The following is a 27,803-nucleotide window of genomic DNA, read 5'->3' as shown; positions in this document are numbered from 1 at the left end:
ACACAGATAAGGCCATGGTCGGAAATTGAACTCATGACCCCAGCGCTGTGAAGCAGAAGTGCTAACCACTTAGCCACAGTGCTGCCATGTTCAGGGTTTGCCCGATTAATAATTTATAATTAGTGCAGGTAAATATCCGTCAGACCTGACGTACAACAAGAACATTTGGGGGACATCAATAAAAAATGTCGGCTCAATTTTTATTTGAAATGTTATGCAATTTTGCACGTTATCTTTCAGCTCCTCTTTTTTTGTATATTTTTTTTTTTACTACGCACTTAATTTTTTATAAATGTACGGTACCCCATTGTCTAGGTCTATAAAAGCTATTGCTGGCAGGGAATATTGCAGATTAGTATGTGCTCTGTTGGTATGTAACACCCTCTGTCTGTATAGTCAGTGATCCATATGATGGATCTGCCCAGCGACAAATTGTAAGAAATGCTGGTAATTACTAAGTGTCCTTTATTTTAACCTGGCACCCTTATCTCAGATGCATATTTGGAAATGTACTTTCAACTAGGCATAGAAGCAGCACAATTAACCTACTAGTATGTTTTTGGAGTGTGGGAGGAAACCGGAGCACCTGGAGGAAACCCACGCAAACACAGGGAGAACATACAAACTCCACACAGATAAGGCCATGGTCGGAAATTGAACTCATGACCCCAGCGCTGTGAAGCAGAAGTGCTAACCACTTAGCCACAGTGCTGCCATGTTCAGGGTTTGCCCGATTAATAATTTATAATTAGTGCAGGTAAATATCCGTCAGACCTGACGTACAACAAGAACATTTGGGGGACATCAATAAAAAATGTCGGCTCAATTTTTATTTGAAATGTTATGCAATTTTGCACGTTATCTTTCAGCTCCTCTTTTTTTGTATATTTTTTTTTTTACTACGCACTTAATTTTTTATAAATGTACGGTACCCCATTGTCTAGGTCTATAAAAGCTATTGCTGGCAGGGAATATTGCAGATTAGTATGTGCTCTGTTGGTATGTAACACCCTCTGTCTGTATAGTCAGTGATCCATATGATGGATCTGCCCAGCGACAAATTGTAAGAAATGCTGGTAATTACTAAGTGTCCTTTATTTTAACCTGGCACCCTTATCTCAGATGCATATTTGGAAATGTACTTTCAACTAGGCATAGAAGCAGCACTCACATCCCCTGCTATTGGCTGACACCACTACTGCTGTAGGAGAATCCAGCCCAGTTCTTTCCCACCACTTGCCGGAGGTGAAAGAGCATGTCCCAGCATGCAATGGGGTGCAATCACTTGGCTCAGGTAGTAGGTGAGTGCTTGGCTTGGTGTTTGTGTGGTATTGTGTTCTGTCTCACCTGTTTATGCTGGAAAGGACAAACATGACAGAATAACTTGCAAGTAAGATGCAAATGATTTACTCGTAAATGAATATGACATGTAATGATGAATAATCAGTTGTAGCTCAAGGGCTGTGCATGTAGCTGGGATTTTCAAAGGGATACTAAAACTGATATGTATGTAGATCTAAAAAGGTACCTTGTAATATACGATCTCTACAGGTGTATCTGTGCATAACATAAACTGACATCACATTAAGTTTTACATTTGCTATGCAGCTTAATTCAAAACTATTGTCCTCTGTTATCAGTCATTTTAGAGCGCTGAAGCGTTCCCGAAGCTTTGACAGATGTAAATGTTACTAGTGGCTCTATCCTATATAACACTGTCTTCCAGAGGTGTACCCAGAGAGCTGTGGGCAGAGGGAGGAGGGAACCGGGGCCCCAAAACCTCTGTATCTGCCATGCAGCGGGCTCCATTATCTCCATAGGCCCTGGTGGTAGTTCCCCCACTGCTGGCCTTTTACATCTATGGACGCATGGAAATCACATGCAGATTTATAGTTGGAGGAGACGCTGTGTTGTGCAGTTGGGTTTAGGTACAATTTTCAATACAGATAGAGTAAACATTATTGCGGTCTATGCAGCTTTGTATGATGGCCATTGCCCCCCACCACACACACACACACACACACACATATTGTTATTAGTCTTGTCTTGGCAGATTTCAGAGAACTACAATAATGTCATGTTTGCAGAATTTGATATTGATATCCGCATATTTTTACTCCATGTTGGATAGTCCTTGTTATAGTTTATATAGTCATTGACATCAGTCCCTGCCCCATTGGAGCTTACAAACTAAATTCCCTAACATACACACAGACGAAGGTCCATTTTGTTGAATCGTGGATGAGGCATAGGGGTATAACTGCAGATTTGAAAAAGTGGAGATGTTGCCTATAGCAACCAATCAGATTCTAGCTTTTATTTACTTAGTACATTCTACAAATTGACAGCTAGAATCTGATTGGTTGCTATAGGCAACATCTCCACTCTTTCAAACCCGCAGCTTAGTAAATATACCCCATAGATTTATTACATTATGATGCGTTTACTTTGTAGGACTGTCGACCTAAAGAGCTCCCCATCCCTGTTCTAGCCATGAGAGCCCCTGGGCCGTCAGCGGTCATAATCCAGCATTTAAACTCCCTGGGAATTAAACTCCGAATGCCGAAGAAGACGGTCAGCCCCGATGTTCAGGTGAGGTGCGGAACACTCAGAGATGAGGTCTCGGTGGCGGAACAGAATATTCATCAGTTTTGGTCTGTTCTAGAGGAAGACATCTAATGGGGGAATCTTTGGGGTCCCGCTGCAGTCTCTTCCACTCAGCAAGGAGGGGGACATCCCACTGTGAGTATTTTTATAGTAAATGTTTAAACCGCACCTAACCCATATTTTTAGCTTGAAATTTAAATTTTGTAAAACAACCAGAAAATTGTGTTCTGTCTTTTATATACGATTGTGTATGTGTTTTCTTATCTATAGCATAGAGCAGCAGTTGTTTAATGCTGTAAAAGGTATAGAAGGGAGCACATACAGCAAAGTGTGTTGGTGGCACGTAGTAATATCCAAAATAGTGGGTGTGGTTATGCAAAATAGTGCATCTGCATATATGGTGAACCTAGTATGATAATGTACGTTTAGGAAATTAAATTATAAACAAGGGTTGTGAATATAATATCTATTCCAGCATACGGGACCAGAGAAGTGTTATTAAGCAGTAGTCAATGTGCATATGATAAGATCACCAACATGTGTCTCTCTCCATCCTGGTAATTCACCAAGACAGCCAAAAATAAAACCGTACTGGTTCTTTGACAATAGTGGCACCATTGGATATTGCACAATGGGTAGGTTTTGATAGATCCATTGTATGCTGGACTCAACAGTGATATGTCAGTGTTATATAAATTTTTCCTCACATCCCATAGAGCTGCAAGGGTACAGGAGGTAAAGACCATCAGAACTGCTCCAAGCGTCACCTTGATTTGCTGATTTGAGGGCGTTTTGAGTGATTGACTCGCACGTCTTTTTAAATCATATTTTGTATGGGAACGTTCCATGCTGATTCTTAATAAATCTTCTATTATCTCCTCCAGGTTTGTCGTTGACGTCTGCCAGTACCTCAGTTGCCATCTGTCCACTGAAGGACTCTTCCGGAAGTCTGGATCAGTTAATAGGATAAAGACTCTAAAGGTGCTGACCCTTCTCCTCATCTGGGGCCTGAATCATTAAGGAGAGCAAGGGAGTAACTGTTCTCATGGACAAACCATGTTACAATACAAGGGCTGCAAATTAGTTTATTATTTTGCACATAAGTTAAATATTGACTGTTTTTTTTTTAATCTAGCACACAAATACTTGATAGCTTTATTTTTACACTGAAATGTAAAGTTGATCTAGGTCTTGCCCTACTCCAACTATCAATCTGTCCCCACATTTTACATTTTCCTCCCCCCTCCAATGCAACATGGTTTTGCCCAAGTGAAAGGTTACTCCTTTTATTTGCTCTCCTTAATGACTCCGGCTTCTAGTGTTTTGGTGCTTTGTAGTACAGATTGTATTGGCTCCAATAGGGGATAGTGTAATTTTATACTGTGCATTATTCTCATTGGATTACCTAGTTTAGGATACTGCTCTCGATGCTCTAAACATATGGAAATGATAGTGGTAACCATTTCATTTTCAAGACTGTTTTTTCATGTAGCACACAAATATCAACTTTAAATTTCCGTGTACAAATAAGCTATCAAGTATTTGTGTGCTACATGAAAAAACAGTCAATATTTAACTAAAACAGAATACTAATTTGCACCCCTTGCATTGTAACATGGGTTTGTCCAGGAGACTGAAATAAGGATCCTCTTCATTTAAGATCCTTAATGAATCAGACCCATTGTGACTAATGTCGACATTCAAAAAGCAATGCCAGCGGGAGCTGACGAACCCGCCGGCACAAAACAGCTAATATTAAAAAACATAAAACACAAACATTAACCCTCCCCCCCAAAAAACCCCCCACAAAATAAAGACACATTAACCCTAGAGCTGCCGACTGACTTAAATTTGGCATCTTTAATCTAAAAGAAATACCATAAAAAAAGTGAAAATCTTCTGTTCTTCAAGCTTGATATAAAACCCATAGAATACACAGGAATATGCTTGTCAAAATAAAATAACCTTTACAAACGATGAAAACTAGCTCTTGACGGCAAGACCTCCCTGCAACATAATGGAAGAATTCCAGCTGATAGGTCTATTTATAACCTGGGGTTTTCCCACTGCCCAGCTCTGATAGCTTACAAATAGGCCTAGTGACTGTATTTCTTTTATTATACGGTGTTGGCTCTTGCTGTAATAAGCTAGTTTGCGTTGTTTGTAATTGTTAGGGTTAATGTGTTCAGGGGTAAGGTCTGTTGGCATTACCCTTTTAATGTTGACATTGTGACTGTCGACCGTCACAATGTCACCATTTTAGACAGATCGATATTTCCACTATGACCATTATGGTGTCAACAGTGGGGTGTTAGCCAGTGCAGCAGAGGACTCTCGGAAGAAGGACGATGGAGGGGTGTTAGCCAGTGCAGCAGAGGACTCTCGGGAGAAGGAGGATGGAGGGGTGTTAGCCAGTGCAGCAGAGGACTCTCGGAAGAAGGACGATGGAGGGGTGTTAGCCAGTGCAGCAGAGGACTCTCGGAAGAAGGAGGATGGAGGGGTGTTAGCCAGTGCAGCAGAGGACTCTCGGAAGAAGGAGGATGGAGGGGTGTTAGCCAGTGCAGCAGAGGACTCTCGGGAGAAGGAGGATGGAGGGGTGTTAGCCAGTGCAGCAGAGGACTCTCGGGAGAAGGAGGATGGAGGGGTGTTAGCCAGTACAGCAGAGGACTCTCGGAAGAAGGAGGATGGAGGGGTGTTAGCCAGTGCAGCAGAGGACTCTCGGAAGAAGGAGGATGGAGGGGTGTTAGCCAGTGCAGCAGAGGACTCTCGGGAGAAGGAGGATGGAGGGGTGTTAGCCAGTACAGCAGAGGACTCTCGGAAGAAGGAGGATGGAGGGGTGTTAGCCAGTGCAGCAGAGGACTCTCGGAAGAAGGAGGATGGAGGGGTGTTAGCCAGTGCAGCAGAGGACTCTCGGGAGAAGGAGGATGGAGGGGTGTTAGCCAGTACAGCAAAGGACTCTCGGAAGAAGGAGGATGGAGGGGTGTTAGCCAGTGCAGCAGAGGACTCTCGGGAAGAAGGAGGATGGAGGGGTGTTAGCCAGTGCAGCAGAGGACTCTCGGAAGAAGGAGGATGGAGGGGTGTTAGCCAGTGCAGCAGAGGACTCTCAGGAGAATAAGGATTGAGGCGTATTATCCAGAAGAGCAGATGGCTCTAGAGGATTAGAATCATGGGCCATGTTAACCAGAATGACTGCTGACTCTAAAGCAATGGGTAATGTGGATATACCATGCAATGATGAATATGTTTCAAGTACATAAAAGATGGGACATTTTATCGAGCATGGCCGGTGCCCCATCCTTATCTCCTGTAATCCCTCCGTGGTGCTGCTGGATAAGATGTTTATTCTCCAATTATAAACTGAAATGCTATGAAACTAGTTACTTACATATGCAATCCTCCTATCTGTTACATGCTCTATCATTATTGTTATGCATTGCTTTATCATCATCAGCTATTTATATAGCGCCACTAATTCCATAGCGCTTTGTGGAACATGCCATGTGGCTCCACTTGTAGGGGGTTTTCTGTACCATAATTGCAATAAACGTGCAGAAACAGCTGTCTGCTAACTGAATCTTCCTCTGAGAGATGAGGTGCGTCTTGCCTTGGGGGGAAAAAAAATACTTTAGGTCATATTAATGGAAGTTCATAAGTTTTATGCAATTGATTTGAATCTTTCATCTCCATTTATTGGAAACAGATAAACCTTTTGTACATGTCCTAAACTAATAAACCAACCGATATATATTCAGAACATATACGGAAAGGAAACTGGAATTGCACAAGGAAAGGGACTCTTTCGTTATATTTCATTCACATCCACTTTACAGGGGTTGCTCTTCCAACAGATAGTTACGTTTTAACAAAGACCGAAGTTGGAAAACAGAAAAGCAAAGGCACACGCCGGTCCACTAGTTTCTAATTATCCCTAGATATAAATACATCTTTAATTCGTCAATAGTAAAAATTCTGTTTCTATACCAGGTATTTGTTAGGAGAAAAATGATAGTAAAGAAAATCTTAAAGTAAGAAATCAAGAAAAATATATAGTGTCAATTAAAACAAAAAAAACTTTATGCAGGAGCCGGACTATTAACAGAGAAAAGGATTGATTATATCTCTATTAAGTAGTTAAACCATTATTCAGGGGTATGTCTCTGTTACGAATATTAATTATCAATATGTATACCCATAGACTTTCGTCTTCACAGCATAGAAGATGCTACATATTATCTTTCCCATTCAGAATTAGATATTACCCACCAATCCCTATAACTCTTATTCAGAATCGTACATTCAGAACATACAGATATCTAGTAAGTCCCTACACCGGTTTACCAGTGTCTTCAGTAGGAAACAATCCAGTAATGACTTTTCCTGTATTTAGTGTGTCATGTGTGAGATTGTGCAAGGCTTTGTCAGTGTGGCAAGATTTCCCTGCCAGAGAGGAAGACATGCTATCAAATGACCACAGATGGTGACGGTGTTTGAGCAATAGTGGCTACATGGCTGCCTGTAACTTAGTGTGAACAGATGATGTATATGTGTACAGGAAAGGAACAGCTTCTGGTCAGTCTGTTAATAACCAAGGTTTATGTTTTGGCTGCACATGGTTTATGTGCAGAGAGCTTTTCTCTATTTAAATTTATGGTGGGCTCTGTCATTTGGTTAGTTGGTTAAAGCACATATTGGGGCTGATGCAGGGGGACACTGCACTGATTGGCCGTACAATGCGCTGCGCATGCCCCCCCCCCCCCCCCACAAGAGAACGCAGCAGGCAGACTTGGATGGGCAAACAGGTGCATCACTGTAGATTATACCTGTGATTGAAAACGATCCTCCCAAGGCGCCTGATATGATGATGGTAATATGTGTAAGAGAACAGCTGTAATGGTGATGGGACCTTATAGCAAAGTGTCCACATAACAATCATAAATAATGAAATAAATGTAATACATGCAATAGGTATATTTTGGCAAACGGATATAACGTACCAAAGCATCCATAAATTGCTAAGAATAAATCCTTGTGAGTTTCATAATAAGTAGAGATGGTCACTGACCCCCGTGTTTTGGTTTTGGATTCGGTTTTGGATCTGGATTACCGTCGTGTTTTGGTTTTGGTTTTGGTTTTGCAAAACCGCCATTGCGTGTTTTGGTTTTGGTTTTGGTTTTGTTTGGTTTTGTTTTGCTATTTTTTGGGAAAATCCATGTTTTTGGGCCTAAATTAACCCAATTTAGTGCTCCAACTGTTTTAGAGACAAGTAATCTAATTGTTGAGGTAATAAATCATCCAAAAAAACAGTTTAATTCTTCGTTGGTAGGCCTATTCTACACACAAAACAGATTGTCTTCCTCTCCATCTATGCATATTGGCAATGCAGCCATCGTCTTTGAATGTATATTACACCCTACACTTATAGTTAAATATGTAAAGAAATGGAAAAAGCCAGTTTGGTTTCTGTCTCTCAAGGCCCCCCTCCACTTGTATAAAATACTAAAAAATTCAGCCATTATAGACTGTACAATATTAATTGACATGGAGAAAGACAGTTTGGTTTCTGTCTCTCAAGGCCCCCCTCCACTTGTATAAAATACCAAAAAATTCTGCCATTATAGACTGTACAATATTAATTGACATGGAGAAAGCCAGTTTGGTTTCTGTCTCTCTAGGCCCCCCTCCACTTGTATAAAATACTAAAAAATTCAGCCATTATAGACTGTACAATATTAATTGACATGGAGAAAGACAGTTTGGTTTCTGTCTCTCAAGGCCCCCCTCCACTTGTATAAAATACCAAAAAATTCTGCCATTATAGACTGTACAATATTAATTGACATGGAGAAAGCCAGTTTGGTTTCTGTCTCTCTAGGCCCCCCTCCACTTGTATAAAATACTAAAAAATTCAGCCATTATAGACTGTACAATATTAATTGACATGGAGAAAGACAGTTTGGGGTCACTCTGTCTCTCTAGGCCCCCCTCCACTTGTATAAAATACCAAAAAATTCTGCCATTATAGACTGTACAATATTAATTGACATGGAGAAAGCCAGTTTGGTTTCTGTCTCTCTAGGCCCCCCTCCACTTGTATAAAATACTAAAAAATTCAGCCATTATAGACTGTACAATATTAATTGACATGGAGAAAGACAGTTTGGGGTCACTCTGTCTCTCTAGGCCCCCCTCCACTTGTATAAAATACTAAAAAATTCAGCCATTATAGACTGTACAATATTATGAAAAATGGACAAAGCCAGTTTAGGGTCACTCTGTCTATGACACCCTACCCTTAAGGATAAATTGCCCTAACAGCAGCCTTTCAAGATGGTATGTGATATGGAAATGCCACAAGTCCCTTTCCTCTTTGGGGGTAGATTGCACCCTACACTTCCATAGAAAGTTTTAAAAAGATGTTATCGGCATCATCTTCAGCTTCATCCTCACCCTCATCAGTGTGTACGTCATCATCACAGACTATCAATTCATCGCCGCTTGAATCCGCCATTAGAGAACAGTCAGTGCTTGGATGTCTTGGATGGTGAAGGCCTTCCTCGTGGAAGATGTAGTTCATTTTTATAAACATCATTTTCTCCACATTTTTGGGAAGTAACCTTCTACGGCGATCACTGACTAAGTTCCCTGCTGTGCTGAACACTCGTTCAGAGTACACACTGGAGGGTGGGCAGCTTAGGTATTGCAAAGCAAGTTTGTACATGGGTTTCCAAATGGCCTGCTTTTCTTCCCAGTAAGGAAAGGGACTGTCTGACATTTCCATATCAACTACCTCTTGAAAGTAATCCTCCACCATCCTTTGCATGTTTATACTCATATTGGATGGAGTTATGGGCAAAGTGACACATTTTTTTGAAAAATCCTTCAAACCAGCCCAGATGTTAAATTGTTCTCGTCTGCCCCCTGTGTCTTCCCTGCTTCTTTTTTGGAAATTTAATTTTTTACGAGCAACAGCTTGAGAAAGTGAAGGAGGACACGTCGTCAAGCCGAGGCCCAGTTCAGCGGCCAACTTGCTGAGCAATAGCTCCTTGCAAAAGTTCACATCTCGCTCATTTACAAGTAAAGACTCAATGTAGGTTTTAAACCTTCGATCAAGCACAGTGGCCAAAACGTACTGATCCGAGTTCAAGATCTTAATAACTCGAGGATCATTGTGAAGCGAATTAAGTACTTGATCGACAAGGCCAACATACTTTGCTGAATTGCTTGCTTTCAGCTCCTCCTTCATTTTCTCAAGCTGCTTTTCCAATAGTCTAATTAAAGGAATGACTTGGCTCAAACTAGCAGAGTCTGCACTGACCTCACATGTCACAACTTCAAATGGTTTCAGCACCTTGCACAGCACTGAAAGGATTCCCCACTGTGCAAGAGTGAAATACATCCCCCCTCCTTTCCCAATGTCATGACTTGTGCAATATGCTTGGATGGCTTTGCGCTGTTCCTCCATCCTCTGAAGCATGTACAGGGTGGAATTCCACCGAGTTACCACCTCTTGCTTAAGTTGGTGGCAGGGCAAGTTAAACTGCTCTTGGAGCTGCTGTAATCTCCTACATGCTGTGGCTGAATGCCTGAAATGGCCTGAAATTTTACGGGCCACCGAAAGCATCTCCTGCACCTCACGGTTATTTCGTAGGAAGCTCTGCACCACCAAGTTGATGGTGTGAGCAAAACAGGGAATATGTTGGAAATCACCCAGCTGTAATGCTCGCACTATATTGTTTGCGTTATCTGAAATGACATACCCTGGGGAGAGTCCGAGTGGTATAAGCCATGCATCAATCACATCTCTCAGTTTGCGTAACAAATTGTCAGCCGTATGCCTGTTAGTGAAGCCGGTGATACAAAGAGTGGCCTGCCTGTGACAAATGTTACGTAGTGGTGTACATGCTGCTGCTGTTCCTGCTGGTGAAGGTGAATGACCAACCCAGTGGGCTGTCACAGTCATATAGTCTTTGGTTTGGCCACTTCCACTTGTCCACATATCTGTGGTTAAGTGAACAGTGGGCAGAATGGCATTTTTCAGCGCAATCTCTACATTTTTACACACTTTTTGGTATAGTTGTGGAATAGCTTTACGGGAGAAATGGTGTCGCGATGGAATTCTGTAACGCGGACACAAAACCTCAATTAACTGTGAAAAACCAGCTGCGTTTATTGTGGAGATTGGACGCAGATCTAACACTAACATTGCAGCCATGGCGTCTGTGATTCGCTTGGCGACTGGGTGACTGCTGTCATATTTGCTTCCCCTCGCAAATGATTGTTTCACAGTTAATTGCTGAAATGTAGGACTGCTCATTTTATTCACCTGCCTCTGGGATGACGATTCACCCCCAGCAGCAGCAACAGCAGCAGCAGGACTAACGCTTTCTTCAGAGGAATCAATAATAGTGCCGGAGTCATCCAGCCTTAAGTGGGATGCCGGGCTAACTCCGAGCGCTACTGAGGATATTGATGAGGATGGTGTGGTGGGTGTATTTTGTAGCCGTCGGTATGTCGGTGAGCGGAGGGTCTTAGCTGATGAGGGAGTGCTTGTATTCTTTTGGGAAGAACTTTCAGCTTTTCCCAACACTTTGCCATGAACTCTCGTTAAATGGCGTAACATAGACGAGGTTCCAAGATGGTTAAGGTCCCTCCCTCGACTGACTGTGGCTTCACATACACTACAAATGGCTATACAATTGTTGTCTGGATTTGGGTAGAAATAATTCCACACATAAGAAGTGGATTTTTTTGTTTTATGCCCAGGCATGACAATGGCCTTTTTCTTGTCACGTGCCAGAACTGCTGCCACTGGTGCAGGACTTACACAAACAACCTCATCCTCATCAACATCCTCATTAGCGCCCTCGTCGCCTACACAAATCTCCCCCTCATCCTCTTCTAATTCCAAAGTGGCATCCTCAATTTGGGTATCACCGGCTACACTCGGGCTATTAAGGCACACATCAGCAGAATGCTCACGATTAGACATCCCACTGTTGGATGGACTCTCCACAGGGATTGTTGTCATTTGTGAATCAGAGCAAATATTCTCCTGTAATGCCTCACTGGTATCTTGCAGCTCAGCTTTGACGCGTAACAGTAGTTGTGCACCAATTGTAGCCTGGGTAACTTTTTGGGATCTGCCACTAATAGCCAAAGGTGAAGGCCTCATTCTCTCTTTGCCACTGCGTGTGTAGAATGGCATGCTTGCAATTTTTTTTTTATCGTCACTTAACTTTTGCTCAGTTACACTTCTTTTTCGCTTCAATACAGTAAATTTTTTTTTGGTTTTTGTTTTTTGCACTAATTTGAAAACACTCTGTTGTTTGACATCGCCTTGGCCAGATGACGTACTGGGAACACTAACATCAGGACTGGTGACAGAACCTGGTTGCTCATTTAGATCATATGTGGACTGCTTTGAATCCATTGCGTAGATACTGCTGACAGATATGACTTTTGACAGCCAGAAATATTAATGCACAATTAGGGAGGACACCCCAAAAACACAGAGGAGTGCTAAAATTTATTGAGTAGATACTGCTGACAGATATGACTTTTGACAGCCAGAAATATTAATGCACAATTAGAGAGGACACCCCAAAAACACTGAGGAGTGCTTAAAATTATTGAGTAGATACTGCTGACAGATATGACTTTTGACAGCCAGAAATATTAATGCACAATTAGGGAGGACACCCCAAAAACACAGAGGAGTGCTAAAATTTATTGAGTAGATACTGCTGACAGATATGACTTTTGACAGCCAGAAATATTAATGCACAATTAGAGAGGACACCCCAAAAACACTGAGGAGTGCTTAAAATTATTGAGTAGATACTGCTGACAGATATGACTTTTGACAGCCAGAAATATTAATGCACAATTAGAGAGGACACCCCAAAAACACTGAGGAGTGCTTAAAATTATTGAGTAGATACTGCTGACAGATATGACTTTTGACAGCCAGAAATATTAATGCACAATTAGAGAGGACACCCCAAAAACACTGAGGAGTGCTAACATTTATTGAGTAGATACTGCTGACAGATATGACTTTTGACAGCCAGAAATATTAATGCACAATTAGGGAGGACACCCCAAAAACACAGAGGAGTGCTAAAATTTATTGAGTAGATACTGCTGACAGATATGACTTTTGACAGCCAGAAATATTAATGCACAATTAGAGAGGACACCCCAAAAACACTGAGGAGTGCTTAAAATTATTGAGTAGATACTGCTGACAGATATGACTTTTGACAGCCAGAAATATTAATGCACAATTAGGGAGGACACCCCAAAAACACAGAGGAGTGCTAAAATTTATTGAGTAGATACTGCTGACAGATATGACTTTTGACAGCCAGAAATATTAATGCACAATTAGAGAGGACACCCCAAAAACACTGAGGAGTGCTTAAAATTATTGAGTAGATACTGCTGACAGATATGACTTTTGACAGCCAGAAATATTAATGCACAATTAGAGAGGACACCCCAAAAACACTGAGGAGTGCTTAAAATTATTGAGTAGATACTGCTGACAGATATGACTTTTGACAGCCAGAAATATTAATGCACAATTAGAGAGGACACCCCAAAAACACTGAGGAGTGCTAACATTTATTGAGTAGATACTGCTGACAGATATGACTTTTGACAGCCAGAAATATTAATGCACAATTATGGGGGACAACCCAAAAGCGCTGGGGAGTGCCAAATATGAAGAAAAAATAATAAACCTCTATCCTCCTCTCTGCACTAGCGATTTTGGTTAGAGCAATTGCAAGAACAATATTGTATTCTTTCTCTGTCCCTGCTCTAATTAGCCTATGACTACACCCTGCTCTCTCCCTCTGTCAAATGGCGATGGATTGCTGTGGAGGCGTGTATTTATAAAGTTGAAGTATCGCGAGAACCGAGTCCCGAGATCCGACGACGTCACAATGACGTTCGGCCTCGATTTGGATTCGGAATTGGCGGGAGAGTACCGAGCTGCTCAGCTCGGTACTCGGATACCCAAAGTTCGGGTGGGTTCGGTTCTCGGAGAACCGGACCCGCCCATCTCTAATAATAAGTGATCACTTCAAATGGTAGCAATAAAGTCCTCCCCCAATGTGGGAATCTCATGTAAACCAGATAAATCAAACAACCAGGGATGAGTAATAAGAGAAGTTTGACTTAATCCTGGTAAATAATGTTGGTAAATACAGTTGTCCGCAATAATTCCAGTATAATGCACTGAAGGTCAAGAAAAACCGCTCCAACACAAGGCTCTGATGGCGTCCATACCTGGATTGTATTTATGTTCTGTTTCCTTATCACTAATTTTGTACATTTAATGCACAGTGGTGTTAAATACTGGTATAGGTGTATTACATAATATTACATGTCTGATGATCCCAGGGGGTATATTACTGTTATACAAATGGTTGCTACCAAGAACATTAAGTATTCTATCCTGGAATATTCGGGGGGACAAGGTAAACAAACTTTGTTTTTCAGTTTTGTTAAAAGTACCAACCTGATGATATTCTGTTTCCCAGAGATACTTATGGTGTTTAGATGTCGTAGGACACAATGTTTGTTCACACTCCAGCTACTAAAGGGGCTTCTCTGTGCTGATTAGCAGGCCTTTGATGTTGGTTATTAGATGTGTCTAAGGATAAAGATTAGAGCTATATCTTTGTGCAGAACTGAGAATATAGAATGTATGCTAACTAATATTTATGTTCCATGTAGTTCTTCAGGCATTTGTTAAAAACATAAGAAACTAACAAAGTGTTCCTGTCCTTGCAGTGGGAGACATTGAACCTGCTCACTCTAGTCTCGCACGCTTCCATAATTCTAGATAACCTGGCCCCTTTTTGGTGGTGTTCCTCTGATTTATATTTACTCGGCCCTGGTAAAATCCTGTTTGACCTACTGTATACAATGATTCTACCCACTTTCAGCTATAAACCAGGATGTCTCCCTCTTTATGCAATATGCGGGTACTAGTGCGGGGTCTAGATTGGTTTGGAATACTTCAAAGACCTGTTTCAGAGGAACCATTATTAAACGTAGAGAAATGATTAAATTTGTCTCTAGGAAGCTGGTGGAGGAAGATGTGAATGACATCCAGGCCAGAGAAACTAGATATATAGAAGACCCAATGTTTCCAATTTGCCATCCATTCAATTAGTGTATAAATATCTAACACTGACAATACGCGCAACAATATATGTTTTCAAAACCTATGTACTTTGATCAAGCTGAACACATTGGTCTCTTGTTGTCCCATAGTCCACACGAGTCCACCAGAGCTCAGAATAATCAAAAATAATATTCTGATCTATAGTCATCTGGCCAATCCATGGCTCACCAGGTGTTGTGAAACTACAAGTCCCAGCATACCGTGCCAACTATTGACTGGCAATTTCCAGGCAAAGCATGCTGGGACTTGTAGTTTTACAACAGGCTGGCCATGCCTGATCTGGAGCATCCTACCTTTTATCCATAATTGTTGGACTTTTTTTGATATTTGGAATAGATTTTGAGCAGATAGAAAATAACAGTAAAGAAGTTTTTTGATTGTAAGTAAAATGCCGCATCCAGCTAGGCTGGACGCTCTCTCCCATTATTCTCTGTGTAGCTGGCACAGTACAATGATTGAACCTTGCCCCAATCTTCCTTCCCTCTGCAACAGGTGCAGATAGAGTCAGGGGAAAGCTGCTTCGCCTCGGCCCAGCCCAGCGATGCTGCTGCTCTGCTAAAACAGTTTTTCCGCGAGCTTCCACAGCCCCTCCTCACCCCGGAGCTGCAAGACCCCCTCTGCCAGATTCAGCAGTCTCTCTGTGAAGAGGAGAGGATGACTGCCACGGCTCTGGTGACCTGCCTGCTTCCTGCTGTTCATGGGGAGACCCTGAGGTATTTCTGCTCCTTCCTCCAGAGTGTAGCATCCAGGTAAGGACTGCAAATCTACAAAACAACCACAAGAGGGAGCCATAGCCTTATAATTGTGCAAATGCACTTTTACTAATTATTATCATTACAATTTATTCTGATAGGGCCAGTGTATTCTGTAGCACTTTACAATTGGAAATAAACTCTGTAATAAATAGACTGAGTATTACAGACTGAAAAGTAAGAGGGCCCTGCTCGCAAGCTTAGGGGCGTATTCAATTGTTAGCGAGATCCCCGGAAAACGAGCGCTCGAAAAATATTAGCGTTAATACGGTAATTACTCGCTGAATTTCATCTCGCAGCTCCCTGCTCAGTGAATAAACTACCGTATTAACGGTATTTACACGCATATTACCGTATTAATGGTAATATTTTTCGAGCGCTCGTTTTTCCGGGGATCTCGCTAACAATTGAATACCCCCCTTAGAGTTTATAGGACAATAGGAGTTTGATACATCATTATCAACATTTATTTATATAGCGCCAGCAAATTCTGTAGCTCTTTACAATTGGGAACAAACATTAATAAAACAATACTGGGTAATACATACAGACAGAGAGGTAAGAGAACCCTGCTCACAAGCTTCAATCTATGGGACAATGGGAGTTTGAAACACAAGGGCACGTGCTACATCATATTGCACAATGGACCAGCTAGAATGCAAAGGTAAAAGTATTGCGTGGGCTGTGTGTGTGGCAATGTTGGTCAGAGGGTTGTTGTCTTGCGTTAGCAGTGTAGAGGGTGGTAATAGGGTAACCTAGGGAGATTAAGATGGTGGTTGAGGAATATTATAAGCTTGTCTGAAGAGGTGGGTTTTCAGAGAACACTTGAAGGTTTGGAGACTAGAGGAAAGTCTTACTGTGCGAGGGAGGGAATTCCACAAAGTGGGCGCAGCCCAAAAAAAGTCCTGTAACCGGGAATGGGAGGATGTGATGAGAGTGGAAGAGAGACGCAGAATGGAGGTGTCGAGTTGGGAGATATTTTGAGACCAGTGAAGAGATGTGTGTTGGTGCAGTTTTGTTGTATGTTAGTAGAAGAATTTTATATTTGATTTGGTAAAACAGGCAACCAATGTAGGGACAGACATAACAGAGCAGCAGTGGATGAGCGTTTTGCAAGAAAAATCAATCTAGCCGCTGCATGAAAAATAGATGGTTGGAGTGAGTTTGGTTCAGGGAAGACCAGTAAGGAGGGAATTGCTATAGTCAATGCAGGAGATGATGAGTGCATGAATTAAAGATTGTGCAATGTCTTGTGTGAGCAGGGCCGGTGCTAGGGTCCCCGGCGCCCTAGGCGCAATTTTGAAATCCGCCACCCCCCAAAATAATCCGCCCCCACCCCCCAAAAATACATCCGCCCCCGGTCTTTCCTTACCTTAAACTCCATAACGCTGCTCCTCTCTGACGGGTCCCGTCCCTCACTGACACTGTCGGGCCCTGATGATGGTCACGCCCGACAGTCAGTGAGGGGAGGGGAAGTGGAGGAGACGGAGGTGCGCCCGTTCAGCTGTTGGAGGGGAGGCCTTTGCGGCGATGGTAATCCATAGCTGTGCGGCGGCCGTGGAAGGTATGCCCAGCGGGCGCCGCACAGTTTTACAGTATAAAACTATCTGCCTTTTAATTCTGTGGCGCCCGGCGCCCTAGGCAACTGCCTAATGGGAGTGCGAGATATGTGCATATTCTGGATTTTCTGAATAGTTGGTCCAATTAGATCTAGTTGTTTTCCTAAAATATGACATTTTGTTTTAATATATATTTTTTTATATTTTTCTGAAAGGTGTGATGAGAACAAGATGGATTCTGGGAATCTGGCTGTAGTTGTGACCCCAAGTCTGTTCTCCAGCAGTAGCGAGAAGCTGACACTTGCCACTGAGAAACAGCTGCAACTTCAGACATCCGCTATCCAAAGTCTTATTGAAAATGCCCAGGACATAGGTACTATCTGCCTGTGCAGAGGCTGCTGCTTATCCCAGGCTTGAGACCAGTCGGTGGTCATCTGATAGGAAAATAAACACTATTACTCCTTCATAGTATTATTCTGTATATGAGAATTAGTCCTGTCTGTGTCGCCCTGTACTGGGAGGGACATGACCCATGACGTATAGCTCCCCTCTGTCTGTGTCGCCCTGTACTGGGAGGGATGTGACCCATGACGTATAGCTCCCCTCTGTCTGTGTCGCCCTGTACTGGGAGGGACGTGACCCATGATGTATAGCTCCCCTCTGTCTGTGTCGCCATGTACTGGGAGGGACGTGACCCATGATGTATAGCTCCCCTCTGTCTGTGTCGCCCTGTACTGGGAGGGACGTGACCCATGATGTATAGCTCCCCTCTGTCTGTGTCAGCCTGTACTGGGAGGGACGTGACCCATGATGTATAGCTCCCCTCTGTCTGTGTCGGCCTATACTGGGAGGGATGTGACCCATAACATATAGCTCCCCTCTGTCTGTGTCGCCCTATACTGGGAGGGATGTGACCCATGACTATAGCTCCCCTCTGTCTGTGTCGTCCTGCACTGGGAAGGATGTGACCCATGACGTATAGGCTAGCTCCCCTCTGTCTGTGTCGCCCTATACTGGGAGGGATGTGACCCATGACGTATAGGCTAGCTCCCCTCTGTCTGTGTCGCCCTGTACTGAGAGGGATGTGACCCATGATGTATAGCTCCCCTCTGTCTGTGTCGCCCTATACTGGGAGGGATGTGACCCATGACGTATAGCTCCCCTCTGTCTGTGTCGCCCTGTACTGAGAGGGATGTGACCCATGATGTATAGCTCCCCTCTGTCTGTGTCGCCCTATACTGGGAGGGATGTGACCCATGACGTATAGCTCCCCTCTGTCTGTGTCGCCCTATACTGGGAGGGATGTGACCCATGATGTATAGCTCCCCTCTGTCTGTGTCGCCCTATACTGGGAGGGATGTGACCCATGACTTATAGCTCCCCTCTGTCTGTGTCGCCCTGTACTGGGAGGGATGTGACCCATGATGTATAGCTCCCCTCTGTCTGTGTCGCCCTGTACTGGGAGGGATGTGACCCATGATGTATAGCTCCCCTGCACTGGTAGAGACAGGTGGTCTCTGGTCTCCGTCCCCAGTTTTACATACCTCTCCTTCTCTCGGCAGGGCAGATCCCCTCCTTTATCTTGGAGAAGGTTACTCTTGCCTGTGACTCTGTTTATGAGGATTCTGTGGGCCAGAACATGGAGAACTTTCGGAGGAGACGTAGGCGCAGTATGAGCGGTAATAGCCAGCAGTTGTGCAGGGTGCAGTGTTTCATTTATTTTTCTTATATAGACCCGGAAAATGTCCATCACTGGGTAACGGGGTATTATCGTTCTTCTCATGTTACACCAGCAGGCCATGTTTTGAGGATTTCCCCATCTCACAAATTAGAAACCCAATCTTGTTATATGCAAATATGTTCTGCAGAACCAACTAATAATAAACTAAATTACCTATATATTGTTATTATTGGATACTTGTTCTAATTTTGTTTTCCGTCATTATATTTAAAATATGCTTAATTTTTAAACATTGGTTGATAAATTACAAAGGAAATGTGAACTACGTGAAGAGCTCAATTCATTTAGAGTTTTAATGAGGATCATGGCTGATTAAAGGTTAAATCCCTTTTTATAATGCTCTATCAAAGTTAGGATATTATCTGCTATAGATGTCGGGAGGAACTTGCATGGTCCAGATTGTTAAGAAACGTTCAAGTGTGTTATGATCATTTTTGTAAATTGATGCTGCATTTTCAACCAAGATGACTCCTTTCACTCCTGAAAATCTCACATACTTATGTCTATCTTCAACATAGCTTTGTACAAACCTCTGCTTTTTATATTGTTTAAAGGGCTTGTCAATGATGCTTTCAATAAGTTGAAGTCTGGCCTTGGACCTTCAAATTCTACTCCAGATCGCGCATCAGGTTAGAGACTAATTGGGGTCTCCCTAGTCTCATGTAAACCATGTCAATTTTAAGAACTCTCTAGTGACCAGTATTTGCATTTGGCAGATGAACTGGTCCTGCCTCCAAGGAACAAAACAAAACGTAAGGCGTCAGAGGATTCTGGATCCGGAGAACAATGTACAGCCAAGAAAAGGTATTCTGCTGAATTCCGCCATAATAATGATATTGAACTTGTAACGGCAGCAAGTTAAGTAGCTTTTCTAAAGATGCATCATTCTTTTTTTTTTTTTTTTTTAAAAAATCAGTCTGCAGGATACAAAATGTGGCTGCCAGACACAGGCTCACATCATCTCATATTACAGCAGAAGGGGGAAGAGGAGGGTGTTGCATTACACAGAGCAGACAGAGCTCAGAGGCATTCCAAAGCCCCTCTGCTCACTACATCATGTGCCATGTTACTGTGGTTGCCATGGTAGTCAATGTCACTGCAAAAGTCTAAATCATAAATAGCAACCTGAAGAAACAAACCAAGGAAAATTTGTAAACGCCAATGTTCTTCATGGGATTGGTGCTTTAAGTATGTTGCTAGATTAACCTGTTTTCTTCTTCGTTTTTAGGAAGTCTCTGATAGAGGTTGCAGATGAGAATTTATCCAGTGAAGAATCGCATGAACCAAGTGGAGCCCACTCTCCATTACAAGGTTGGTGGCAAGGAGCCTACACCAGGGGGACTTTCATTTAGACTAAAATAACATGTTATGGACATCCTTATGATTTACTCTTCAGATGACTCGGGAGGGGGAGAGGTGTTTTCCAACTTCTCATTGAGCCCTGGCAACTTCTTAGAACTCGGTTCAGGATCCATTACAGCAACTCCCGAATCTTCCTCTAGAGGGCATAAAGCCAGGAGTAAACGACGAAACAGCAAAAGGGTTAAGAGGTGAGGTGGTTAAAAAAAAAAAAAGTGTCTCATGTCATTTCGCAAGTGTTTGGTTTTCACAAAGTTTGCTGCCTCAGTGTTTTTAGACCTTTTTTGTCAGATGTTGCTATGGTATACTGAAGTAACATTACAAGCATTTCATAAATGTCAAAGGTTAATATTGACAATTACATTAAGTTTATGCAAAGAGTCAATATTTGCAGTGTTGACCCTTCTTTTTGAAGACCTTTGCAAATCGCCCTGACATGCTGTCAATCAACTTCTGGGCCACATACTGACTGATGGCCGCCCAGATGTCTTATGCGCAACCTGAAAACCTGAGGATCTTGTGCTGTGTTTACCGGAAGACACTGGTACCGTTGTGGCAGAACCAGCCTGGGGTAAGTTCTCAGCCAGGGCAATTGCTGAGATTCCTCGACTATCCCGTTCTCATCAGAGGAGTCCTTCCTAGATTTCCTCGGGCTCAGGGGGAGATTCTTGTGGACATGTCCCCTTTGGTCATGCAGAGGCCAGTGGGTCTCATGAAGGCATCCCAGGAGGAGCCATAATGAGCAAGAAGTCTCGCAATTTCCGTGCAGTGATTCCTTAGGGTTTCCTCCCCTTTATAAAAAAATGTTGGATTCTGCAACTCCTTCTGACTCTCGACAATGTAGAGGTACGGTTCCCCATCGTGAAATTAAGTCCGATTTCTGAAGGGTTCTCTCGAGAAAGACGAGGTAGTCGGTGGTTCGAATCTAGAGGATATTTCATACTTTGACGAAGATCCTTATAGCTAACAAGGGGTGGATGATCTAATCTGGTGTTGGACATCCAAGACACAGAGGTTCCAGATATTTTGGAAACGTCTCTGCTTATAAATGAAAGCAAAGAGAAATGTTTTTTTTTTCCTTTGTCTTCCCAGTTAGATGATTTGCCGGGTGAGGCATGGACTACACCAGACTGTAATTTCCAGGTGTCCCGTAATCTGTAAAATTGTTATCCTCTTCCTGCAGAGGATACAGTTATGTGGGAAGTACCTCCTAAAGTGATGATCTTAGACAACCTCGCTACAGAAGCATCCACAATTCCCATTTTCAATGTGGCCAACATTAAGAATGGCCCTGACCGTAAGGTTGAAAGTATTCTTAAATCCATTTCTGTGGCTGCACCCATTTTAGCCTCTGCATGGGTTAACAAGGCGGTAGAAAAATCTTTGGAATAGCTCTCAAAAGGGGGAGACAGGCATGGATAGCAGTCACCCAGCTGCCCGGTCCTGAGACAAGCCTTCAGCATGACTGGCATTCTGCCCACACAGAATCATCTGTTGTAGGAGCAGGTTTACTCCTCTTCCAGGACCAGTGGTTAAAGTCCACTACAGATATCTGGTTGAGAGGGATTGTGACTCGAGACTTCCTCTGATCCCCAAACAGAAGATTTTTCACCACAAGGCTCCCGGGAGACAAGACAAAACATGTCATTCAAGCTCTGATTTCTTCAGGAGTGGTTGTTCCGGATCGCCAGAAAAGTGTGGGTTTCTACTCAAACCTATTTCTGGTTCAATAACCAGATGGTTCATTCAGGTCCATCTTGAATCTGTCCACCTGGAGTTAAAGATTTTCAGATTCAAGATGAAGTCCCAGAAATTGAACGGCATGGAAAACCCCGAGTACACGGTGTCCTCAGTTATCAGACACTTATCTACATATTCCTATCTGGGAAGGATTTCATTGTTTTTTTCAGATTTGCTGTTCAGTCCCATCACTACCAGTCTCAGGCTCTTTCGTTTTGGTCTGGCCACGGCCCCAAGAGTTGTCACTCATGGTGGTCATGGTGTCTCTGCTGCACTCCAGAGAAATAAAGATTATTCCCTATTTGGACAATCTGTTGATAAAAGTAGAACCGCCAGCTGTACTTCAGGCCCATGTGCAGGAGAATGCTCAGACTATTGAATCCCACAGATAGATTCTCAATCTCCAAAAATCATAATTGATACAGTCACAATGGATGATATTTTGGGTCTTTCCTTTGACACTCAGAAACAGAGTGTGTTTTTACTGGTGGACAAAATTCTTTCCTTGCATAGTATAGTAGTTTCTTGGCTCACAGACAGACTTCTATACGTTTCTGCATGAGAGTCCTGGGCAAGATGGTTTCGACTTTCGAGGCAATCCCTTTTGCCCAGTTTCATGTGAGAGTTCCAATTAGAACTGCTCTCCAAGTGAAACAAATCCCACCTTTTGTCTACCCAACCAGGTGATACACCTTTCCCAGAGGGTGCGTCACTCGCTCCTTTGCTGGCTGAACAGGGAGAACCTCAAAAAAGGTTGTCTGTTCTCCATATGGGAGTGAACTATTGTGACTACGGATGCCAACCTTCAGGGTTGTGGGGCTATCATTCTTCAGGCCTGCTTGCAGGGTCTTTGGACTCTGGAGCAGTCAAAGCTCCCAATAAGCGTATTGGAATTGTGAGCCAAGTTCTGTGCTCTAGTCGGCAAAGAAAATTTGCTAAGGGGAACATCTGTAAAGATAGTTGTACAATGCCACCCATACCTCAACCATCAAGGAGGGAAGAAAAGTCATCACGCCATGCCAGAGACCACCAGGATTTTTCATGGGTGGACTGAAATGTTCAGGTCATCATGGCAGTCTTCATCTCAGGAGCAGATAACTGGAAGACAGATTTTCTGAGCAGGCAGACTGTTCACTCAGGGGAATGGTCTCTCCACTTAGAGGTCTTTTACCAGATTGTGAACAGATGGGTCAGCCGGACGTCGATATGATGGCGTCACTGTTCAACCACAAAGTAGACCTGTTTTGTTAAAGGGCAAGAGACTCAAGGGCAGTCATAGTATGTGTCGGGCTCTTGGTAGTTCCACCTAATTTACCTATTTCACTCAGTGGCAATGCTTCAGAGTATCCTGAAGAAGGTGAAGTGGAAAGAGGTTTGGGTCATTCTGTGGTTCCAGATTGGCTGCAAAGAGTCTTGTACACAGACGTCCTCACCATGTCAGCAGGTCAGTCATAGTGTCTGCCTCTCAGACCAAACTTGTTAAGTCAAGGGCCATTTCTGCACCATGGCTTACAGTGTCTAACTTTAACGACATGGCTGCTGAAGCCTTGATTTTGAGAGCAAAGAGTTTGTCCAATTTCAAACATGAGTGGAGTTTCAGAGCTCTCAGCTTTGTCATGCAAGTTTAGTCTTCTTCTTTTCCATGAGGATAGGATGGTCCTTTGGACCCGGCCATCCTTTCAGCCTAAAGTGGTTTCTAGATTTCACCTATAACCAAGATATAGTGATTTTGGCCTTTGGTCCATGGTAGGTCTCCAGAGGAAGAGGGCTCTCTTCAATACTTGGATGTGGTCAGGGTTTTGAGGACCTATGTTCAAGGGACTTGCTTGCAATATTCGCAAGACAGAGTTTTTTGGTCCTGTATGAGGCCCATAAGAAGGGTTGGCCAGCTTTTAAGATATCTATTGCAAGATGGATTATGTCCGTAAACCATCAGGCTTACAGGGGATCAGGGCAACCTGTCACAGAAATTATCAGGGCTTACTCCACCAGCTCAGTGGGGGCCTCTTGGGAGGCAAAGCATGGGACCTCGGCTGTCTTTTGGGGCTTAGTTAAAAAGTAACCAATGACTGCTCCGGCAGGCACAGTATCACTGTATGAAAGGGAAAGGGGAGGAACTATGTTTAAATGCTGAAATTTTAAAGTGCCCTTGCTCCACTCAGTACCCCAATAACCAATGTACCCCAAAGTGCTTAATGTAAGTATAAAATCTTGTTTATTTATTTTTTTGTTTTTGTTTGTTCATACTGATGAGTTTTTAGCCAACCCTACTTTGTTACCTGTGGTTCATTTTATTAATGTTTATTTGTATGTATTTTGGGAATTTTCCTAACTGTAATGACTTGTTTTGGCAACTGAAACCTAATTTTCTACTTTTGTGTCATGTTTTCATCTGTACCTTTTCTTTCTGTTCTTATTTTTTTATCCCTCTCTCCCTCCGGGTTTCGTCCAATATTATATTTTTTCCTCTTTTTGATTTATTTTTACTTTTGCCCCTTTTTTTTTGTATTATATATGTGCTTCCGTCTTGCACCACCAACCTCTGACATTGCTCAATGACATCATCGTTCATGCCCGGTTTGTGAGTTCCAGTATAGCACATTACGGTGTGATTTTGTGTCATTTTGCACGTGCTGTTGAAGGAATTCCCCACTTTGAATGTAGTGAGTGGTCCATTAATAGGGTTCAAGTATTGACAAAAGTCTCTGTTGGAGACTGAAACTTTGAGTGTTTTTTCATTTTATCATCCTTAAATGCCTTATTTTTGCATCAGCGAGTGCACCCCCTTCTTCAAGATTATTCCAGGTACTTTATGCTTTGCCTGGAGCGGAACGCTACATTACTTATCGCTTACTCCACAGGTAGGCACGTCAGTACTACAAAGCATGTGACCATGTTCTTTCTGTCTGTGTTGACCCTTCTGTCACCAGTGAGTGGAGTGATTAGGTTTCTTGTCCTTCTAACTGATAGGGAGGATTCTGTCCTCTCCATCATTATTCAGGACGAGTCCCTCAACTTTGCAATAAAGCGCACCCGGCCCATGCTCCTTTATGCTTCTCCCTTATTGCACGCGCACACCGAGTATATGCATTGCATCCTAGCTTCCTGTACCATCAGTGGGAGCAGGATACTCCAGTGTTACAAAGCATCCAAGATTAAATTTAACTACCAAATTCCCTAAAGCTTCATGAAACACCAGGTGTCCGGCTCCTCAGTTACTTTTTTCATGCCACCACTCCGGCCACTGTATGTATGTGTGTCCTAAGGCGAGCCCAGCAGGAAACAGACCTCCCATGGAGTAGAATAATAGTACATGGTAGTGGCTTTACGTGCACTTTAATCTATTGTCCAGGGTTATTAAGTGCATTAATGTGAATGGAGGAATTACATAAATTGTGATGTGACATGTCTTGGAAAAAGTTTTCTTGTGGAATTGGAGCTACAAGCTTTCAATCAAATTATGAAAATTTGTTGCAATAACTTCTTTTTTTTTTATTGCATCTCCTATCATCATGATTGGTCGGCCTCTCAGAAAACATACAGAACTAAAATGTTTTCCATGCTCTTCTAACAGGGTGCAATCTGGTCATATCCCTGTATCACCTCTTCAGCTGGACAGAAAGGAAAAGGTTCGGAATTCTTTAAGAATCTTCCAGCGAACAAGACCAACCAAACAACCGGTAAGATGATAACTTGATTGGTCTACTTAGGGGTGATGGAATGGGCCCATTAGCATATACTGTAAGTATTTATTTTCCAGACTCCTGAAAGCAAAGGCCTAGAGGAGAGTGGTTGGAATATGATGAAGAGAATGGTTACAGAAGCCTTGGAGGGACCCATTTTCAATGGTAGAGACTTTCGAATGGCTCCTTTTTCTCTAAAAGCTTCAAATAGTGGTGAGTTTTCCAGGCTTTTTATTGAATATGTTGTTATGTTGTATAGATCTGTTTTTAATTTGATTATCTTATCAGGACAGAGTGCTTCATTTTTTTTTTTTTTCATTTAATTTCTCTTGCATTTCATTCAGTTAATGCCCCAGATGGTAAATCTTCTCCAGTCCAACATCCATTATCTCCTACACTGAGGTCATCTCCTTCTTGGAGCTCACTGGCTATGGACAGTGAGAATGTGGAATGTTCTGGAAAGCAGCGGAGAGCGTTACGCCGCTCACTTAGCATGCCAGAGAAAATTGTTGACTGCGCCAAGCCTGAAGGGGATCGAGAGCTTGGCAATAGTTTAAACACCAACGAGGAGGACAGAATACAAGATGATGGATTGAATTTCCCAGAAGAAAAGCCGTGTGCGCAGGTATTGAACAGTGAAAGAGACCCCTTGATGGATTGTTTAATTTCAGAAAAATCCCTCTCAATAGACAGTCATGCTTCTGTGACTGAGCTAAACTCTCTCCAGTCTGTTCAGACATTGAGAAGACCTAATGGTCACACGTCACAATATCGGAGTGTACGGAAATTGGTTCTTAGCTTCCATTGGTCCCCTAGTGATTTAGATGTGGATCCACTTCAGAAAGATTGGGAAGAGCTTGCCACTCACACCATTAAACGCAAGGGGGCAAGAAGGTTTGGACGTTCGTTAAGCCAAGAGAGTGGCCTGAGCACCAAAGAAGAGCGGCATAGAACAAACCATACAGAAGACTCTTCCATGAGCAACACCACTGCTTCGAAAGTTCTAAGTGGACGGAATCGTCAGGTCTTCGTCAGCCGTAAGAATATAACGCTTGGCCACTGGGGTCACCGAAGTCTGGATATTGGACGCCAAGCTTCCTTAGAAGAAGAGCCAGCAGATGCTGAAACTCCACTGCAAGACAGCCTCTTAAAACTGGACATGGATTCCACCATTTGTAAGGATGTGGTTGAGGGTGAACGACATCCGTACAACGGTTCTCCTAAATTGCTACTTCCTGGTACCAGTATGGAGCCAATTAGTGACTCCATTGATTTGTAAGAGGACCATGGTTGGCATACTTTTGATTTAAGAGGCCATTGGTAGACGTCCATCCTTGACTACCGAGTAATGAGGAGCAGTAAATCCTAAAGTCAGTGAGGTGGCTTCATTTGAGCAAGCTGTTGTACTGTGTATATAGCCTGGTTGGTATGTGTTATCTATACTGATATCACAAGGAACAAAGGTTTGACATCCCTTCATCTAGGCTGTACTTTGTAAACATTAGACTGATATGTAAATAGCTTTATTATTCAATATTTTGAGTTTTATTTATTTTCCTGTAAATAAGAGTTCCATATTTATTAAAACTTCAACAGTGCACATTTTAGATAATACACTACTTTTGATTAATAATCATAACAGAACTTATTTAAAGTGTTAATCCGATGGCTCATCATACAGCAATGATTTTTCTTAATGTTGTTAACTTAAGCACCATGCTTTTACTGTGTCCAGGTCCTCTACGGAGTGTGGATACAGACATTTTATAAACTGGTTCCGTATTTATGTGAATGCAGCCTATCCATTCTCTAGGGGCTGGTTACATCGCTGAGGTATGACTCATACCGTATGAGATACAACATAGGCTGGATATCGGTGCAGTCCACAAATGGACTGCCTCCGCTGTGTTTAGGTGGTGGGTACACTTTAAGGTTACAGGTGATTTTGTTAATTTGACCAATGTTACCCAGAGTCCTTTGCAGTCACGGTAGTTTCAACATCAGGAAGTCTGAAAAACAACTACAGATATTTGGCCATACTGTGTTCGTCATATCTTGTCAATGTTTTTCTTTTTCGTTTTATCTCTGTCCCGACATATTCGTGTGTTTTAAATCTTATTTCTTTTTAAAGATTGTGTTTTGAAATTACTATCAATGTGATTG

General features: G+C 42.6%; 1 protein-coding gene across 1 annotated transcript; it reads left to right on the top strand.

The window, feature by feature from the left end:
- Positions 1–1,251: 1,251 nt before the first annotated feature.
- On the top strand, positions 1,252–27,803 carry LOC142101486 (uncharacterized). Its single transcript, XM_075185939.1, has 14 exons — positions 1,252–1,294; positions 2,455–2,592; positions 2,666–2,742; positions 3,492–3,588; positions 15,299–15,555; positions 17,333–17,490; positions 18,680–18,796; positions 19,413–19,487; positions 19,575–19,662; positions 20,087–20,169; positions 20,255–20,408; positions 25,532–25,637; positions 25,718–25,853; positions 25,985–27,803. Exons 1-14 carry the CDS (start codon positions 1,256–1,258, stop codon positions 26,917–26,919), a joined length of 2,460 nt encoding a protein of 819 aa, XP_075042040.1. The 5' UTR covers positions 1,252–1,255; the 3' UTR covers positions 26,920–27,803.

The sequence above is a fragment of the Mixophyes fleayi genome, chromosome 9, assembly GCF_038048845.1.
Source record: "Mixophyes fleayi isolate aMixFle1 chromosome 9, aMixFle1.hap1, whole genome shotgun sequence".
In the NCBI taxonomy this organism is placed as follows: domain Eukaryota; kingdom Metazoa; phylum Chordata; class Amphibia; order Anura; family Limnodynastidae; genus Mixophyes; species Mixophyes fleayi.
The sequence above is the reverse complement of the archived record's forward strand: the minus strand, read 5'-3'. Positions and strand labels throughout refer to the sequence as shown.